At 49.2% G+C, this 19,370-nt stretch overlaps 7 protein-coding genes across 7 annotated transcripts; 3 read left to right on the forward strand and 4 right to left on the reverse strand.

Moving 5' to 3' along the window:
• Positions 1-38: 38 nt before the first annotated feature.
• PENARI_c011G00092 (threonine/serine exporter family protein) lies at positions 39-2,231 on the reverse strand (the record flags this gene model as incomplete). Its single annotated transcript, XM_022632469.1, has 1 exon — positions 39-2,231. The coding sequence occupies one exon, from the start codon at positions 2,229-2,231 to the stop codon at positions 39-41; it is 2,193 nt and encodes a 730-aa protein (XP_022487381.1).
• Positions 2,232-3,257: 1,026 nt separating this feature from the next.
• On the reverse strand, positions 3,258-4,371 carry PENARI_c011G03647 (uncharacterized protein; the record flags this gene model as incomplete). Its single annotated transcript, XM_022632556.1, has 3 exons — positions 3,258-3,296; positions 3,358-3,920; positions 4,128-4,371. 3 exons carry the CDS (start codon positions 4,369-4,371, stop codon positions 3,258-3,260), a joined length of 846 nt encoding a protein of 281 aa, XP_022487670.1.
• A 435-nt stretch (positions 4,372-4,806) lies between these two features.
• PENARI_c011G11386 (uncharacterized protein) lies at positions 4,807-6,931 on the reverse strand (the record flags this gene model as incomplete). The annotated part of the gene is made up of 4 exons (XM_022632749.1): positions 4,807-5,666; positions 5,718-6,202; positions 6,250-6,600; positions 6,912-6,931. 4 exons carry the CDS (start codon positions 6,929-6,931, stop codon positions 4,807-4,809), a joined length of 1,716 nt encoding a protein of 571 aa, XP_022487457.1.
• A 429-nt stretch (positions 6,932-7,360) lies between these two features.
• PENARI_c011G08520 (histidine phosphatase family protein) lies at positions 7,361-8,244 on the forward strand (the record flags this gene model as incomplete). Its single annotated transcript, XM_022632681.1, has 4 exons — positions 7,361-7,414; positions 7,469-7,780; positions 7,872-8,031; positions 8,096-8,244. 4 exons carry the CDS (start codon positions 7,361-7,363, stop codon positions 8,242-8,244), a joined length of 675 nt encoding a protein of 224 aa, XP_022487602.1.
• A 914-nt stretch (positions 8,245-9,158) lies between these two features.
• PENARI_c011G03129 (putative MFS sugar transporter) lies at positions 9,159-10,585 on the forward strand (the record flags this gene model as incomplete). Its single annotated transcript, XM_022632546.1, has 2 exons — positions 9,159-9,932; positions 9,986-10,585. 2 exons carry the CDS (start codon positions 9,159-9,161, stop codon positions 10,583-10,585), a joined length of 1,374 nt encoding a protein of 457 aa, XP_022487636.1.
• Positions 10,586-12,050: 1,465 nt separating this feature from the next.
• On the forward strand, positions 12,051-13,475 carry PENARI_c011G05378 (uncharacterized protein; the record flags this gene model as incomplete). The annotated part of the gene is made up of 6 exons (XM_022632597.1): positions 12,051-12,213; positions 12,262-12,281; positions 12,336-12,369; positions 12,424-12,497; positions 12,570-12,949; positions 13,223-13,475. The coding sequence occupies 6 exons, from the start codon at positions 12,051-12,053 to the stop codon at positions 13,473-13,475; spliced, it is 924 nt and encodes a 307-aa protein (XP_022487448.1).
• Positions 13,476-14,592: 1,117 nt separating this feature from the next.
• PENARI_c011G07634 (glutamate dehydrogenase (NAD(+))) lies at positions 14,593-17,966 on the reverse strand (the record flags this gene model as incomplete). The annotated part of the gene is made up of 3 exons (XM_022632657.1): positions 14,593-14,727; positions 14,786-17,619; positions 17,672-17,966. The coding sequence occupies 3 exons, from the start codon at positions 17,964-17,966 to the stop codon at positions 14,593-14,595; spliced, it is 3,264 nt and encodes a 1,087-aa protein (XP_022487430.1).
• Between the last annotated feature and the right edge of the window lie 1,404 nt (positions 17,967-19,370).

Raw genomic sequence — 19,370 nt, forward strand, 5'->3', positions numbered from 1 at the left:
AATCAAATCGCTAGATATCAACATATGTGCTTCATATTTTAAAGACTGAAAATTCCACTGCGCTTCTTTCCATGCGGATACACAATGAGAGCTGAGACGAATAGTCCGACGGAGATACCGATGGCTGTTTGGATCATTCCGTAGCCCAGTGACGTGAGCGAGCTACTAGATGTGGCACTGGTAGTCGCGCTGGTGACATTACCAGATGCCACAGCCTCGGCATACTCCAGACCGGAGATGATGGATCCACTGGATGCAAGACCGGATGGAACCAGGGTGAAGATTCCCGGGATAATAGCGGCGGCGGCATGGCCATGCCACACGCGACTGTACAAATTAGCCAAAAGGCCGATGGTGAAAGCGCCAACGGTATTGGCGACCTGGTTTGCGCCGAGTTTCTTGGTGCTGAAATAATTTGTGACATAGCCGCAAACACCCATGAAAATAGTGACAGGGAGCTGTTTGGGCTTGGCTTGGTTGATGAGAGCGGCGAAGAGACAGAATAGCGCGACGAAGGGGAAGTGCTGGATATACTCGTTGCCCCAGACCTCTGGTAAACCTGTGCATGTGGATTGTTTTGACGCGTTGGAGTCCATTAAGCCGTAGATGGTTGTTCCGACTGTCACGCCGTAGCCGAGGAAGAGGGAGTAGATGATTGTGAAGACCATCCGGATAGAGCCTGCGTTCATTTGATGGGACTGAAGTTCCAGACTACTGCTGAGAACGGCGAATCCGGGGAGGATCATGGCAATGGAGGATTGGGCCATGGCGGCGAAGCAGAAGACTCGTTCGCCGTTGTGGTGGATACTTCCGAAGGCACGCGCAAGGAAGGAGGTGAGAATTGCGGCGGATACTTCGAGGACGTTGGAGTATGTGGCTGAGTTTGGTGCGATGACATGCTGCATGAAGCCCACGAGACATCCGAGTATGAAGATAATAGGCAGGTCGACTGGGCGAGCGCTAAAGGAGTATGGGCCTACTGCAACGCTGGCTAGTCCAGTCAGACAGACAAGCATCCACTTGTTATAGCGTGGTTTGCGCTGCATGATCTGATCCAAATCCTGCGTAGCCTGCTCGACGCCGATCACGTCGTGCACCACGTTCTTGTAGACGTTGTGCGTCTCAGCCAAACGGGACAAATCCAGTCCTTGAACCACTCGGATAATCTTCACTTCGGCCGTGCGAGTTAGAGGATCGTCGAATGACATGAACATGCAGCCTGGGATGTACAGGAATTGCGCCTTGACCTCCAGCACATTGGAGGTCATCGTCATATACTCCTCAAGTCGATGGGTCGGGGCACCGTACTTCATCAGAGCCCGACACAGCTGCATAATATACTGCTGGCGTGACAATAGAGCAGCGATATGCACTGTGAGGGCAACATTCTTCTTGCTCTGGCGTTTGTGCTTCTTTAGCTCCTTGGGGTTTGCGGGAGCTGGACCTGTGGCAGCAGGAACCCCAACGCGGCCCATATCCATCGATGCGTGGATGAGGGAGGAAGTATAGCTGTGGGTTGGCTTAGCGGGCTTGGTGCCCTGCGCATACCATTTCAATTTGTCTCTTTTCCCGCCTGGCGTTACATTGCCTGATGGGGCGACAGACGGCGCGAGTGTCTCTGTCTCAGGATCTGTCGATGCTGTGGAGACGAGACTCATGCGGCTAGCCGTTTGAAGGTTATTGGCATACACACGGAGCAGATGGGAGAGCATTCCTCCGGGGGGACCCCCTGATGGACCCATTCCGTGTTCATCGGGAGTTCCTGGAGTTGTTGCGCCGGAGCGAGGTTCTTCGATGTGTGGACGCGGTGGAGGGTGCTCTAAGCCCAATCGTTCCACCAAGAGACGGGCTTGAGAATCCGCGTCCGTTCCAGGAAGCTTCTCTTCTTCGTCGTGGGCTTGACGGGCGTCGAATGCTCGTATATCGTCTGTTGCTCCATACCATTCCGGAGACATTGGTGCATCCAATCCATCCGCTTCCCTTTCATGGGGTCGTCCAAGTCGTTCTGCTATAGTGGCTGCGCGGTTCCGAACACGTTTGCTTGCTGTCCGCCATCGTTGGGAAGATGAGATGCTAGGCTTTTCAGTGACCTCATCTTGGCAGAGAGTCTCTGAGTTGGTCGTATTGTCGCCATCGTGGTCACCATTGTGGTCGTGGCCCTCATGGTCCTTCTCCCCATCCTCGGAGGAATGGGGATGCATCGACGGGGAATTATCCTGCGAATCCGACATTTCGCACAATTGAAATGTCAAGATTGGACACTACCGGCAGTAGCCGGAAATGTATCTATCTTTTCAGACAGATGATGGTCTCAAAGAGCTCAAGGGAAGATATCTGCTAGCAAAGCCCGGCCTCGCATGACAGAAAGCGCAGGCAACGGTCCAGAATACCCCACAGACACTGACACTTCATATTCCTGGGGGAAGAGCAAGAGGGAGGGACGTTCTTCTAAAATGAGGAGAACCCGGTCCTTCACCCGCGCTGTCTCCAATTTTACCGGACCCACTCGCTAATGAGGACTGAGGTCATGGCCAGGGGAACGCGTCAATTGGCGTATCCGAAACGTGGCCATCATTGAAAATTGGGCGAGTTGTTGGTCCTGAAACAGGATTTTACGCCGGTCCATGGAACTGTACTAGGAATCAGGAACAAAGGAACGGGGTTCAGGAGATCAGAAGAGGACACGAATGCATTATTGATTATATCATTGTGTGACTTTTGTGCTCATAAAAAAACAAGCTTCTCCTCCAGCCACTAATTCGCGCTAAGCAGTTCCTCCTTGATCTCTCCTTTCCATGCCATACATGTATATCAGCACTTAATCTCATACTTGATTCCCAAATCTCTATAAAATAAGAATAATAAGAATAATAAGAATTTCCCCGCTCACTTGACCTGCAGAAATTTTCCTTAAGTCTGGACTGCGCCTCCGACTATTATTACCTCGGCGCGAAGTGGGCCATAGTTCCACTTATTGGACAAGAAGGGTAAGTAGCGGAAAAGTCTTGATTTAGGACCGTTATGGTTCCCACAGCGTCTAGAACAGAGAGTAAACGAGGCGATAGGGATCTAGCACTCTGCGTAGTGCCGGATAACTATATCTGTAGATTTAGCTATGAATCTATAGTTCAGTTGTATCCCATTACCTCGGCAGTTCGGAAGTTACGTATACCCGAGACATGTATGCACTCCAGTAACTTAACTTATATGATGGACTTATATTTGTGATATACACTACAAGCTTCATTAATCCGAAGCTATACCGATGTGGCCATGATCAGTACGATATTCACTGCCTATACAAAGTTAGTGCCTAAAGGAAACAGAAGAAAAAGTCAATCGAAAATATGAACTCACCAGCAGTAAATCCACTCCCTTCGCAACCTCAACATCCCACTTCGGCTTTAGTCTAGACGTGCAGTAGTCCATAACATTATGTCTCGCTATATGGATGATCTTTTGATCCCCCATCATCACGCCTATCCCGGATGCAGTGAGCTGTATCACCTTTAGATCGACTTTTGAGCCGGTTGGAGTGCCAGCAGACAGTGAACTTGGAATCTGTAATGAAGATGAAGACGAGGGGGCTGGGGCTGGCTCATTGGGTGGTTCTATAGCATCAAGGAGATCTCGTATAGAATTTGACGAGTTCCTGCGGACGGAGGCGTAAGATGGGAGGATAGAGTGCGAGTCGTGGTCCCTTCGAATTCCCGGTGCTTGTTCTGCACCTAGATCATATTCCGAGTTGGGAAATGGGTCTTGCTTCTCGTTTGCCCAAACGGTATTCTCTTCTGCATTCTCATCGTCATCTTCGTCTTCTATATCGCCAGCAACAGAAGCATAAGGCGGCGGCTCATCACCCAAGCTCAGAGACCCAGAATCCAAATTAGACACAGGATCAGATACATGTACTCGTGACCCTGTATCAGAATCCCCAGCCCCAAGCACATTCCAAACCCTCACATCAAACCTAAACCCAACACTTCCACTCCAACCCCTAGACCAAGGCATGGAAGCCTCAAGCAAATCCACTCTACCCCCAGGACACCGAACAGCCCACCTCCTAGATCCAATCCAAACACGTCTAAGCTCAAGGACCGGCAACCCGCCCGCATCACATATCTGACGGTCTTGCGTATGCGGCCATGGCTTCCCAGATACGGTGAAGAGCAACGTATACCGGTCTGGACTATCAAGAGGTTCGTGCGCGCGGATGAGGTGGACGGTGAAAATGTGGCCTGGGGTGTCGCGAGCTATGGAGAGGGTTGTTGGGGTGTTGGTTAGGCGGTCTGGGGGTGGGGAGAGGAGGTTGTTTGGGCATAGTGCTATTGGGGTTGTGGGTGGTGTGAGAGGATATGTTTCTCGGGGCATTTGGGGCTGGTAAAGTATTATCTTGGGAGGATTTGACCCCTTGCTTTGTCTTGGAAATATCGCATTGAGTCGCAGAGGCGAAGAATCGAGATGTCGGATGATCGATGTGGGGTTTCGGGTTCGCCGGATATACTTGTAGTCGTCAATATTATATTATCATTCAAGAGAATGCAAGTATTCTTTTCTTAGCGCTATGGCTGTGCCATAAATAATTAGTTTGACTCTGTTGTTCAGGATTTTAGGTTCAGCATGTATTGAGTATATGCACGCCAACGCCATCAGACCTCATCCATGCATGGCCGGGTGCACACCTTGAAATCGCCGAACCCCTTCCAATTTGGTTTTTGCATCTGTATATCCACTACTTTAATCGAAAGATTAGCCCCAATTTCTCTCAAGGATGATGTAGGTGTATATCGTTCATCGTAAATTCATCTATGGAGTCATCCAATCATCCCTATATCCACGCCCGCCCCGGCCAATACCAATACTATTACCCTCACCCCTCCCCCATTCATCAATCAACTTAGCAGCATGAAACTGAGTAGTCCACCCTAAGTCCCTCTCAATACCAGCAAGAATCTCAAGAACAGCATCCTGCTCACGCCGCTCTTGAAACACCTGCCCGGCAACAAACAGTGCCTGCACCGAATTAATTCGTACAGGATCCGTCGGATTTGCAAGATTAATCCCACAAATCTCCCGTGCATGGAATAGTGCTTGTTTTAACGCATTTCGGTATGCTCTCAGCCGCGAAGACACAGTTGATTGAATTGCCGTCGACTGCTGCGGCTGATTGACCAATAATAGAATCCGAGCCTGGTGATAACTTTGGATTGTCGCTGCACATAACGGTAGATTGAACCAGATTTGTTCGAAGGCTTCCAAGGAGAGCTTATGGCGTGGATCGGTGCTACCCTGTGCCTTTGTTCGCGCTGCCTCTGTGAACGTTGACGGGAGGCAGTCGTACCACTGTTCTAGTTCGGACATGAGAACGTTCCAGCGGTCGAGGAGGTGCTGTTGATTTAAGCCCAGGTAGGCTCGTTGTTCACGTGGTAAAACAAAGTCTTCGAAAGTAACGGTGTCTCCCATAGTTAGGTGGTTTGCAATCTTTCCCAGAAGCCAGGTGAGCTCGTTGCTTTTCATGTCTTCTTCAATTCCTGAGTAGTTTTGGATATCCAATGGGCTTATTGCGGTGGAAGGTAAGAGGGTTCCGTGCTCGTTTGTGACAAGGCCGGCATTTTGCCAGAGACGAATGTCTTTTAGATCGAGACGGGTCGATGTTTCGCTTATAACTAGGACTGTTAGCATTCTTTTCTGAACAACGGCCAGATTTTCAGGCATACAAGCACACAACAGGTCTTGCCTTGCCAGACTCCAGAAGATCGGTCCCTTGATCGCCGTTCTGGGAATGATAACCGAGGAGTGGGCGGGCATTGAGGCAGATGTATCGTTGAAAAGAGGTAGGGCACTGAGATGAGCCCTCCAGGCAGTACCAGGTGCATCCATTAGTTCGTAGAGGCATAGGATCGCCACAGCAGCGAGCATTTCTTCTTTGTCAGAGGAACTGTCATTATAAGTTTCCAGGTCGATAGCTGTTTTCAGATATCCCAGTGCTTGGTCATAGTGTTTTGCTGATTGATAATGCCAAGTTTCTTCGTCTGCCAGCGAAAGAATATAGCTGTTGCGGTCGATGCCGTCCGAGATATGGTAGAGATGTTGTAGGTGTTTCGCTGAGAGAGCGCAGACTGCAGATTTAAGCAGCGGCCGCACGGCTGCTATCACGGGCACTTTGGATGAAAAGTATGCTGTGGTATCAAAAAGGTCCATCCTGGTTTCTTTAGTGACCATGTTCATCCATTGTTCATGGTTGCTTACCACTGGCCCGGCCCTTCCTTGAAATGTCGCAACATATAAGAGACAACCACGTTGGGATCCACATCTTTGCCCGATCTTTCGGATCTTGGAATCGAGAGGTGGACAGGATCCGGCGTATCTGCAATTACCTCTGGAATTGGCGTGTGCCATACAGGAGTTGACTGAAACGAAGTATCACCGGGTGTTTCAGGAATCTGCTTGTTAAGGTCACAATTGGCCCCTGGCGCTGTCTGTTGCTGCGCAGATGGGTTGCTTTCTACTCGGTCCCCGTGGGGATCGTGTAGTACATGTGCACCATCGGGCGACCAAGGATCATCGATTTGAATAAAAGTGACTGCTCTGCACTTAGCCCTGAATCATGTCAGCTTCAACTGGAAACTCACGATCATGTGGTACATGGACCCATGTTTGATTTTCATCAAGCGCATCTGAAGGACCTTGATGCCCCCGCGAGCCAGCTCTGCGTTTATGCCTACGTCTCGTGGTCGAAAAGTTCTGACTGCGGAAAATGCATCGCTGATCAAACTTGCATTCCCGACTTGCCTTATTGCAAGGACCGCATATTGGCTTGGCCTCGTCGCATTTCAGTTTGCGCCCTCTGCATGTGAGACTATAGCGGGCAATTAGCTGACTGCACCTTTATTCAGACTGTGTGCGCGTACCAGCCAGTGTAGGAGCGCATTTCGCCTGTGTTAGGAGATGCTCGGGACAAATACTATAATCGGCCCAGATATGAAGTTCTATTTTGTTCTGTTCTCGTCAAACGTGAACTGGGCGAACGTCCAAGTTGGGTTCCACTTGTGGCGACGGCTCGGCAATATTTCCGATTACGGACTGTTATCAATGAACATTTGATACTCAGTGGATATGGCTGGAGAAAATGTATCGCTTTAATTGCCCTTTCAACATCGTAACCTTTCAGTTCTTGGGAAATTATTCGGCTCGGCTTCGCTCTCTGGACAAGAACTATGAGATTCGGAGATCGAGCCGAATGAGGGTTCTATAGACGAAGTAAGTCAAAATAGCCTTTATAATATAGCTTTGGACCCGTGTTTTATTTACTTAGAGTAACACTCAATCTTTTTATTGATTAAACATACGATCAGCGCCAATGCCACCAACTCTGTACCTGATCCGCCACGGTCAAGGCGAGCACAACGTCAACGTACACCTTATTCCCTCGTCCGTTGTGAAGAGACCCCTCTAACTGAGCTCGCAGAATTCCAACCACCTACGCGATCCATTGCTGACCGCAAAGGGCAAAGACGAATGCCTTCAGCTCCGAGAAGAATTTCCCTTCTCAAAGGAAATCTCTATTGTCCTTGCATCTCCTCTTCGGCGAACCATTCAAACAGCAGCTTGGGTATTTGCACCAGAATTGGAACAGCGCCAATTGCCTTTCATCCTAGTCCCGGGTGCCCAAGAGATCAGTGGATTTAACTGCAATCATGGCTGGGATGAGGATCGTGTCAAATCCCAGGCTCCAAAGCTGGTCGCTGAAGTGGCGCCTGACTTTGAAAGTTGCCAATGGGTACGACTCTAGTCGATGAATCATGGAATTCTAAGGTATTTACTGGCACTGACTGCTGCATAGACTGTACTAATGTGAATCCTTCTCATAGGCTGGGGTATATGCCCACACGCTTTCTGCTATCTGTAAACGCGCTGCCGACTTGCGGCGATGGCTTTGGAATCGTCCTGAAGAACATATTGCCCTTGTAACCCATGGTGGATTCTTGCACTATCTCATGGAGGACTGGGCTGGCTATGATAGAGTTCACTGTATGTTTGCCCTTTTATACTCTATTCATGTGTCAACTAGTAGTTACTAATACTGAAATCATAGGTACTGGTTGGAAGAATTGTGAGTGGCGAAAGTTTGAGTTCACGGCGGACTCAAATGAAGGAGATGCTCATCTGAAGGAAGTGGGAAACACGCGGTCAAAAGAAGACAGACCAGCGGGTCTTGACGCTCATCTGATCAAAGAGATCTAGCGAGTCAAAAAGATGTGCTTTTAGCAAAGAATGTCTATGAAGGTCCAAATCATTTCACAAACAACGGTTGTTATACTTAAATATTTAGATCATATTTCAAGATTAAATAACTCCGACTTGTAGTATGAGAAGCCTAAGTTATCGCCCAACGCCGAACCAGGCACTTTGCCTATGATTACCTGACTCGACTTCTTATCCCGTTTCGGGAATTATAAGCGCCGATTCTAATCTGCAATGTCAAATCGAAAATTTTCAAGATCCGGCTAAATACAAAAGAACCCTAAGAACAAGCCTAAAAGCCGTAGTGGGGCCAATGGATCGCCCAGGATAGCAAAGGACGCGAAACGGCCCACAAAAGACTCGGTACGCTTTCCACCCAGCTCGGGCCGTGAAGAAATCGACACCCCGGAGACCCTTTTCCGGGACAGCCCTGTGAACTTTCAGGATGTGTTCCTGAAACCGAGTAGCTATTTTAAGTTGTGGTCGTTGTATAGAGGCCTTTCTATAGATAACTTATAAGCGAGAATGACAGTATATTAGGCACAAATGGTCAGCTCTCAGGTCGCTTTACCTACTTCATGCTTCGTGCTCCATGCATGTCCTGTAGATAAGGACTGCCACGTGGGGCATGTACATGTACTAACGGAGCATTTAGGGAGAAATGTAAAGAAGAGTTTTCATCCCACGCATTCTTATAATAATCTCTCTTGCACTTACTGTATTCCCGGATTGCATTCCTAGAATTCCTTCCACTTCAAACGACACCCGAAGAATAAAGCATTGAGTACCTTGCCTGACTCACCCGGCAAGCCCTAAGTCACGACATCATGGGATTATTCCCAATCCCTTTCAAAACCCCACCAAGATACCTACTAGCCTGCATCCTCTGTTCAGCAAATGGCCTCCTCTTCGGAATGGACACAGGAGTCATCGGCCCAGTTACCGATATGGAAGACTTCAAAGCTGAATTTGGCGGTAGTCAAAACTCAACAATCCACGGCCTGGTCGTCTCCTGTATCTTGATTCCAGCAGCCCTCTCTTCCTTCTTTGCTGGCTATATTGCCGACCGACTAGGTCGACCAAAGGGAATCAGTATCGGTGTTTTCATCTTCGGTATTGGTGCCGCGATTGAAGCAGGCGCCGTGCAGCTGTCAATGTTTGTCGTTGGTCGTGTTGTTGAAGGTCTGGGGGAGGGTCTTTTTCTTGGGAATCTTGTTGTTCTTATTTGTGAGATTTCACCGACTCGCACTAGAGGTGCTTTGACTACTGGTCCTCAGCTGGCTATAACGATGGGATTGGTTGTTGGTTACTTTGTTTGTTATGGGACTTCGAATATTCAGTCTTCGCTTTCGTGGCGGATGCCATTTATTCTTCTTTCTGCGTTTTCTATGGTTCTTTGTGGTCTTTCCTTGCTTTTCTTGCCTGAGTCGCCGCAGTGGCTTGGTCTTCAGGGTCGCTATGCTATGGCTGAAGAGGCTTGGGATAAGTTGGGTGTCAATTGTGCGGACCGTGAGAAGGTTGAAGTTCAAGTGCAGACAACGGAGGTTGAACCTGGTACTGAGGTGGATGGCCAAAGCACCATGGAGAAACTTATGGATATCTTCTCCAAGGATGTGAGAGGCAGAACTGCCCTTGCTGTCTTCTTGATGGGCATGCAACAGATGAGTGGTATCGATGGAGTCCTTTACGTATGTCCAATCTCACGCCTCGCTATTGAAAAAAGCTAACCCGAATTCGACAGTATGCCCCTGAACTCTTTCAAAAGGCAGGCCTCGCTTCATCAGAAGCAAGCTTCTTAGCCTCTGGTGTCTCAGCCCTGGTCATCTTCGCCGTAACCATCCCAGGACTGATCTACGCCGATGGATGGGGCCGCCGAAGCAGCATCGTCTACGGCGGTATCGGCCAAGCCGTTCTAATGTTCCTTATGGGTGGCTTGTATGCTGGAAATGCCGTCCACCAATCCACCGGCGCCGGTCGCTGGGTTGTGATCGTCTGTATTTTCCTATTTGCCGCCCTTTACTCTGTTTCTTGGGGCATCGCCGTCAAAGTCTACGCGGCAGAGATCCAGCCCCAGCGAACACGAGCATCAGCTACGACACTGGGTCATTCTAGTAACTGGCTGTGCAATTTCTTGGTTGCTTTGACCACCCCGATTCTACTCGCGAAGAGTAGTTTTGGTGCCTACTTTTTGTGGGGTGGGTGTAGTATTATTACTGCAGTTGTTGGCATATTCTATATGCATGAGACCAAAGGTCGGACATTTGCTGAGATTGAAGCAGCTTTCAAAAGAAAGTCGCCTGGAGAGAAGAGTTCATTCTGGGGTGGTAAGGGCAAAGTTTGAGCGCTTGAGGGCATGGCATATGTTTGCCATCGGGATTTTATGATTACATGTGGGATGAATTATATAATTGGCTTAAAATAAGTATTCAAGCTCTTTTCGGAGTAAAAGTAGGAGAAAGCCAGGTAACATACTAAGAAGACCTACCTATGTTTATGGAAATTGTTGGCCACTAAAATAATTGAGCAGCGAGACAATGACTCAAGACCTCATTAAAATGGGACTTCAAATTGTGCACAATCTACGTCTGCGTAATACATAGATGCGGGAATCTCTTTTGACCGAAAACAATTGCTCATCGGAGTTAAAGCGTCGTGGTAAAAATCCTCCTCAAAATAGGTACTCAGAGACCCCTTCCCAAAGATTATAAATACTGAGACAACTTTTCCTGACACCTATTTATATGAATTTCATGGCATCGCAAACAAATATATGGAGCCTGCCACTACTGTGTGTTTGTTGTGACCGCGATGCCATTACCCTCAACTAAGCCCTGATTCCTTGGGTATATTACGCCTAAGCGGACATCAGAATTGGTACATACCAACTTCCTCACCAAATGGCAGACACCTCTACATGATACTGGGTCAAAGTTTCGAGGAGCGTGGCAGGCTAATGCCTGGATGTGAGGCCCATAACAACGATATAGCCACGGTATTCGCTTTTCAGCTTGCTTCAATAAAGCCAGAACATCTGCTCGAACCTCATATGTAATAGGACAGGGAGGAGGCGGCGAAACATACAACATAAAAGCCTAGTCTCTTATGGACCGACATCTCCGTCTTTCATATTATTTCACCCAGTCCAGCCCTTCCATATACAGTTCATTCGTCTTAGTTTTGCGCTTTTCATTCTGTTGTCGGCATGGGCAGGTGCCGACAATTGTTGGTACGATTTTGGCTCCGATTCTCGAGCTTTGACGTATTCCTGCCAGAACCTTGATGATGGTGGTGTTGTTTATACATCTTCTCTGAAGCAGAGTGATTTTCTTCGAAATGATGATAGCGAGCTTTTGTTCCAGAATGGTTAGGTTCCAGATCATTCTTCTTCTGTCACCCTATGTCGAATGACCAAGCCATTAACCTTGAACATGAAGCGGAGAAGCTGCTCGAACAATTTCAGTGGATTGAATAATGGCGGTTAATGTTTTTCAGCTGTGGGCATTAAAAACGGATGTGGACTTAATTGGGGGGTGAAACCGCGGGTCTGGCCGTCATTCCTGCGTCAGTTGTTTTCTACCACCGGAGCACGCTTTTACGCTGATATCATCCCCACAGGATCTTGTTTTTAGCTAGAGTATGATTTTATGCTGCATCCTTGCAACAACAGTGATGCACAGATTCCTTCTCAATTATTCATAGAAAGTGTTTGAACTTCGCCGTTATCTCCTGTGGGCAAGGGATACCGCGCTCTTGATGATCGTTGACAGCTTCCTTTATCATTCACACAAATACTGTGGACTCCCGCAATGTCAACTTCACGACTTGCTGCAATCCAAGTGCCTCCAAAGCCGTGGTTGCGGACAGCGAATCGGATATTAGCTTCCGTCGGGATAGGTCTTAGCACCGGCCTACTGATATTGCGGATTTATGTTAAAACCCGGTTGATGAGAAAGTTCTGGTGGGATGATAGTGTGTTTTTCTTTCCCACATTCGGATGATAATTAATTCGACTAATAGTACTCCTAATTCTGGCTTGGGTATGTTTTGATCGCCACAGGCACTTCTAGCAGCACTGATTTTTCCGTTACGAGGTATTCGCCTTGGGAACTCAGGCCGTAATCCTATGTATGTCTTTTTGACGGAGCAATGCCACAAACGGAGCTAATTATATCGTTACAGGGGGATATATCCATGCGGGCTTCGGGGTTCATGTATCGAACTTGACCTTGCCTGTTATGAGCATATACCAGAAGGTATATGAAAATACCGGTCGTTATCTACTACCAAGAAAAACACGTCTAACTGATTGTTCTGTTATCTCCTAGACAGTATTGGCCGCAGCGATTATCTACGTCCCCGCCCTTGCGCTAGCAAAACTATCATTGCTTATGCTATACTATAGGCTATTGTACACAGTCCGGATGTGGCAATATGTTATTTTCCTCGTCGCATTTCTCATTTCAGGGTACAGCATTGCTTTGACCCTAGCCCTTATCTTTGCATGTCACCCACTTCAAAAGAATTGGGATGCGTCGATTTCAACTGGGTCTTGCATTAACCGAGATGGCGTGTATCTAGCCACGGCTATCACCAACACTGTTAGTGACGTGGTATTGATCCTCATTCCAATCAGCGTTGTACGAAAGCTTCGGATGCCCCTTATCCAGAAAATAGGGGTAATTTGCATGTTTGGCATCGGCTGTCTGTAAGAAGCTGTCCCCTATTTACAGAATACTCCTGCCTACAGTGTGTCTATGACTATTGTAGCTTGCCACTAACTTCTCTTTCCAAACAGCACCATAATAACGAGCATTCTTCGATTAGCAACACTATGGCCTTTGGTTACATCAACAGATCAGCCGTACAGAATTGCATTGGCTAGCTTATTTATGTACGGTGTCCTCCTTGAGATTTTCAAGCATACTGGTCTTCATTGCCGTGCTTCGGCGGATTACTAACACGCCGGATTTGCCGCTAGCAACATCGAGGCTAGCTTCATTATCATATGTGGCTGTCTCCCATATGTACGCCAGTTCCTTCGCCACCATCCCGTACGCTACCCTGGCAGGCAGTCCCGTAACCGCGATCTCGAGAGGTCACCTCCTAAGTGCCTTCGGCAAAGGAAGATGCAGAGGACGGGGCTAAGTGACCACATTGAGATGGCTACGGATGAAGCAAATGGCAATGACGATGATAATCCGCCAGAGAATAGGAACGAATTCGGCCAATAATGTGCATCTCCTTACTACTCAAGTCATTGATCACTGTAAATGTGGGTATCTTGGGGATCTTGAAAAGCAGCTCGTTGAAAATGCAAGCCGTCAAACCCATATAAACTTATCGACCTAGTTGGGCTGGCACTCATTACATTATGGTAGGATGAAACATTCGCTGTCGTGTCTTCTAGGGCACTTCAAAGCTTTTGTCGCATTGATAATCTTAAGGCTACAGACAGAAAAAATGGATTATTTCGTTTACCTTGACCGGTCACTGAGACAATGTAAGCCACTACCCACTAAACTGGGCATGGAGCCGTGTTTTGGTCTACCCGTGTTGATATTAGAGTACGATGAATAAGGGGAAAGCATTTATGTCAAGGCCAGCGAGGTTGTTTAAGTCTCGGCTTTCTCTTATGTATCCAATGAGATGGCGAACGGGAGGCCGAAATTGGCCATTGGCGTGCAGAGGTTTTCTGGTATATAGAGCTACCTATGTACGATGTTCGCTGCAAGTGGTATGTCTAATTTTGAATACAACTATATTATGTCGTGCTATGAGAGAGACTGCCAAAGCCAAACACTATTGTCTCCACGTTAGTGTTCACAACAGTAGCAGAAGACGGCGTGCCACTGTTAACATAATTTCTTAGAGGTGATAGAGTGCTATATGCCGCATTATCTTACGACGTCATATTTGCAACGGACGGTTGGAGAAAGAGGGTCATTTAGGCAATGTGCTGCTTTCGTGGTGTATCTACCAGACAATTCAAGACTAGACCCTGCGTATCATTAAATTGCCAATCTTACTACTCTACAGCTACTATATAGAATTGCCATTCCAAAAAGTAATAAAGAATCCAATTCTAAGGATCGCATTGCGCGAAAGAACCGCATCTCTTTCGGACCCCTTCAAACCAAAACATCACCAGAACTTTTCTAACCATACATTCGTCAGGGAACAATTGCTTTTTTCCGTTCCGGATTAAGGTATATATCATGCAACACGGGAAGAGTCATCCAAAAGGAAAGGAAAAAGGAAAAAGGAAAAAGGAAAAGCAAACGAGAACTAACGCAAAATCAACATCGGGAATAGGGGGAATTTATATTTTCTAGAGCCAAACATCCATGTCTAGGACTGGATCTGGGCCAGGCGCTTGGTCATAAAGTCAAAGAAGGAGAACTGGCTGGGTTGGTTGCCGTATTCGTAGACGAAGCGGCTGGCCAGGTAGGAACCGAAGATGGCGCGGAGGTAGTTCTCGGGGACCTGGAAGATGTTAGTGATTATTCAATATGATAAGATGTAGAATGGGGTGGGAACGTACGCGCTCCAAAATGGTCTCGAGGCCGATCTTGCCAAGAAGCAGACGGGGCAGAGCATCGCTGAGAACCGAGCGACGGAGGGCAACGTTGTCCCAGAGCTCGGTTTGTTGGAGCTCCTCGTCGAGCTTAGTGATGGCGATACTGAGACGGTCACTCAGCACACTACGCAACACACCGGTCTGCTCGTGTTCGCGCCAGATAGCCTCGAACTCGAGAGCGGCGTTCTGCTTGATGACTTCCTGGACTTCCTTGACATAGGCCTGGTAAAAGTCGGGGACGGTGCCGTCCTCGCGAATGCACATGTTCTCGACGAACTCGGAGTCGTTGAATGACAGCGAGGCGAGGACTTCGAGCGAGGAGGAAGTCACGCCACCCTTGTTGGCGGAGGCGTCCTTGTACAGGATGCAGCCGGCCTTCTCGAGGCGCAACTTGGCGTCCTGGGTCATGAACAGGTTGGCACCTTCGACGATGAAAGGAATAATGGACTTGTTGTCCTTGATGAGCTTGTTGACGGTGGACAGGTCGATGGACTCGGGGCGGCCACCGCAGGGCACGAACATGTCGAACTTCTCCTGCGAGCGGAGGTGGTAGGTGTTACGGAAGATCATACCGTTGTGGACGACCTCGCCGCTGGGGAGCTTGACGTTCTTCTCGTCGACCAGGACACGGTAACCGTCGGGGGACAGCTTGGACATGTCGAACTCGGAGATCATGGCACGCTTCTTGGCCAAACGGAGAAGCTCCTCGTGGTTCAGACCATTGGGGTCATAAATGACGCCAGCTCCGTCAACGATGGCGGCGTACTTTTCGTTGGAGAGCAGGATCTCGTTGGATCCGAGATCACCGTCGGGACCACCGGTCTGCAGCTTCAGCATGGTGGCAGGGTTGATGTTCAGCTTGCGGTAGATACCGAGGACGTACTGGCGGACCGAGAGGGTGGTCATGCCGTAGGTGTCGTGGGGAATACCACCCAGCTTGGGGCTCTTGCCAGTGAAGAACGACTTCCACCAGGGAGCGCCACGGCCGCGAGCATGCTCAGTAGCCCAGTTGACAAGCTCAGCAGTGTTCTCATCGGGACCCATGAAGAGGATCTCGTCCTTTCCGTGCAAGTCAACGATGGGGTCCTTGATACCGGGACTGACGGGGGGCAGGAGCAGATCGAGAATACTGTCGATGTATTTCTCGAAGGCGACCCGCGCCTTGTCCTGGTGATCAGCATCCAACAGAATGACACCCTTGGCACCGCCTTCGGGGATATCCTTGTTCTTGCGCTGTTGGGTGTTGGCCAAGTTGTAGTTCTCGTCAAACAACGAGCGAGCGTTGATGTTGTATGCTTCGCCGTTCCGACTCTTGACAATACGAATACCACCGCGAGCAATATCACGGAAGCGCAGGTGGAAACCGCGGAACTCGGAGCTAATGACCAAGAACATACCATACAGGGGCTGGGGGTACTCGTGCTCAGGCAAGAAGTCCGGCTTCAAGCGGAAGCTGAGGGCCACCTTGGTGGGGGTGAAGAAGTTGGTCTTGAGGATGGAGGAGTTGAACACGCGGAATGAGTTCATCACCATCTCGTCGTGCTCGTTGACGGCGGTGCTGCGGATCAGCTGCTTGAGCTTAGCACCGTCGAGGACCTCGTCCACCTGGAGGCGGAGGTAACTAAGGGTGGGGAGGAAGTCATCGCCAGTGGGGCCCTGGGTCTGAACGTAGTGGGTGTTGGCGAAGTCAAGGTAGAGCTTGTGGATGAGCTCGGGGTATTTGTTGATGATCTCGAAAATGTAGTCGGCAGTGAAAGTCTCGGTACGGAGACGCTTCTTGATCTTCGACAAAAGTTCTGCGTGGACACTGTTGTTGTTATCTAGGAGAGCAGACAACGAAGTGTACTCTGATCCCAGACGGTTGAGGAACTGCTGCACAAAGACCCACGCAGAGTGAGCGTAGATAGTCTCTTGCAAGCTGAGCCGGCCAGTAGCAAAGTGACCCTGGAAGCGGTTCTGGGGAATACAGTAAAGGAGGGAGGTCTCCTTCATGATCTGGTGGATGGCGGCCTCGATGGGAGGGAACTTGGCCGAGACACCAGACTCGGGTGAGGGTCGGAGGTACAGCGAGATAACGGTGATACCGTTAGAGAAGTTCTCCAGGTACTTCCGTGAGCTGGTCAAGCGGTAGTAGTGGTACAGATCCGAGAGAGCACTGAAGAGACCCATGGCGGAACCCTGGCGGTAGGCAATGACCAAACGCTTCTCGCGGCTGCCCTCGATCTCGAACATCTCGATGACGGGACCGGACCGGCCGACAGCCGTGGTGATGATCTCCTGGTAAACCGCCTTGGTGTTGGGGGTGGCCTTTTGTAGGAACCGCTTCTCACCAATGATCTCGATGTTGGTCTCGTTTGGTGAGGGGTTGGGGTTCGCAAACTGGCACTTGTAGACGAAGTAGCAGCGGAGCTGCTGGCCATCATTGCCGGGAAGAGTGGTGGGCGAGCGGAAGGTCTCGACACGGTAGCTATCAGCACCCTTGGAGTGGTTGACGTACTTCTCGTCGATGCGCTGCTCGTAACGAGGGCCATTCACGGTAGAAATACCGGGCCGGCTGGTATCAATGTACACAGCGTGGTCCTCGGCCTCCTTGTCCAAACGGATCTCCAGCTGTCTATCATCCCGGGCATAAGCGGCCACTTTGGCGGCGTAGAGGGAGAGAATCTGGGTCACGATGGCAGGCACCGTCTCGGTTTGGAAGTAGGTATCGTCGATGCCAAGCTTATTGTAGAACCAGGTAGTTTCGGATTCGATAAAGTCACTGGGGAAGAAACCCTTCTCCTCCAATTGAAGCATGACTGTTCGGAATTAGCTATTTTCTTTGCAAACAACATGAGAATTTCCACTGACCCTGTTCCATCTGCTTCTGCTTGCCCTCAAAAGTAGCAGCAATGTAGCCCGGGTCCTCTTCAGACAACACACGGTGCTGGGGGGTACCGGGAATACCCAAGTGGGTAGGTTGTGGTGACGGCTGGCGGAGGGCATTTCCTACAGCATGATCCAAGTGCTTGTTGTGAGGAGGGTAGCGCTGGAAACCGATGGGAGTACCAGTGCCGGAGCTTCCATCATGGCTGGTAAGTGCCTGGGGAAAAGGCCGCGCGGGCAAGCCGCTTTCAGATTGTGGGGTAGAAATAGGAGAAGACATGTTGAGAGTGATCTCTTAACACGTAAAGTAAAGATGAAGAAGTCTACGTCGAAGTATGAAGGTTAGTCGAGAGCTCACGTGGGGCATGTGGTTATCTCCAGAGATAAGAAGTAAGGGACGCCACTTCACCTCACTTACTGATAATCGACTGTCGCCATGGAAGTCAGAAAACGAGGTTGATAGTATGAAGAAAATCCGGGGAACCCTGATCTTTTTATAGTCTGACTTGATTCTCTGCTATTCTTACTCGGTCCACTCTGTCATCACCGACGCTAGGCGGTTCAACCAGCGTCTCGACTCCTGCTCCACTTGACTTGACTAAAGCCCGGCGACATACGCCACTCTCATTGGAAGCCAGTGGCTCTCCGAGCCGAACAAGATAGCAATGCGTCATGCGGGCCGAAACAATTGCCTCAATTCTGGAACGTGGCTGAGATGTTTAGTTGCTCTACAGGGGCAACCGAGCAGGTGACACCGCAAATAGAGTCCAAGCCAGGTCACCTGAGATGTTCTATACAAAGCAGTCGCCGCAGTCAAAGCACACTATGCACTATGCTACTATGATGTGCTTGGGAACATCGTGGAATGCAATGTGTCATAAACCCACTCAATTGCCTCAGACTTCCAATATCACGTACAATATATGCTAAATGCCTCATTTCACAAGGTTGTTGAACAACCCCCGGATTCTCTCTTTGCCTCCCACTGGTTGAAATGTCCAGTCCGGGGGATTTTCGCTTTGGGGTATGTTCAACTATTACCAAGACTTTTCCGGCCTGGCCCTATCACCGGGCCGGTGACAGAAGAAAATCTCCAACCGGAGGGGCTTTGGTACCTGGATCGTCGACTTGCGGGGTTATTGTACCGGCATGGCCCTGCCCCCTTGATCCAAGGCCTGCACGTTTTGACGGTCATGGACTATTATTCGCCAGAAATAGCGCATCTGGCCTAATGTACGGAGTCCGTCTCCAACATGAATTGCACATTTTTCACGCAATCCAAGTTATCCGGCGGGGCTTTACGTGATTGCGGACTCTCGGCGCGCTCGCGATTGGCAGATGCTCCCGAGATGAGGTAATCACTCCCGTGACCAGCACTCCCGTGATGTGGGCCTTATATTTCAGGTCACAATTGTGGTCTGGGGAAGTCTCTTTCGTAAGGATATCCCGACTCGGAGGGCTACCCTATCTACACAGACAAGTATGGAGTATTCATTGAGATAGGGTCAGACGATCTGGTCAGGCCAAGATCCGTTCCAAACACAATCTATACGTTGGACAAATAGAAACCTTTAGCTTGCCAGGGCTGTTCCTGAAATCATCTTTGGATACACAAGCAGAATCAGCTATCAGTTATCAACTATCATTGGAACAACATCTACATATGCAACCACTACAACACCAA

This window comes from Penicillium arizonense (genome assembly GCF_001773325.1).
Source record: "Penicillium arizonense strain CBS 141311 chromosome Unknown PENARI_contig011, whole genome shotgun sequence".
NCBI lineage: Eukaryota > Fungi > Ascomycota > Eurotiomycetes > Eurotiales > Aspergillaceae > Penicillium > Penicillium arizonense.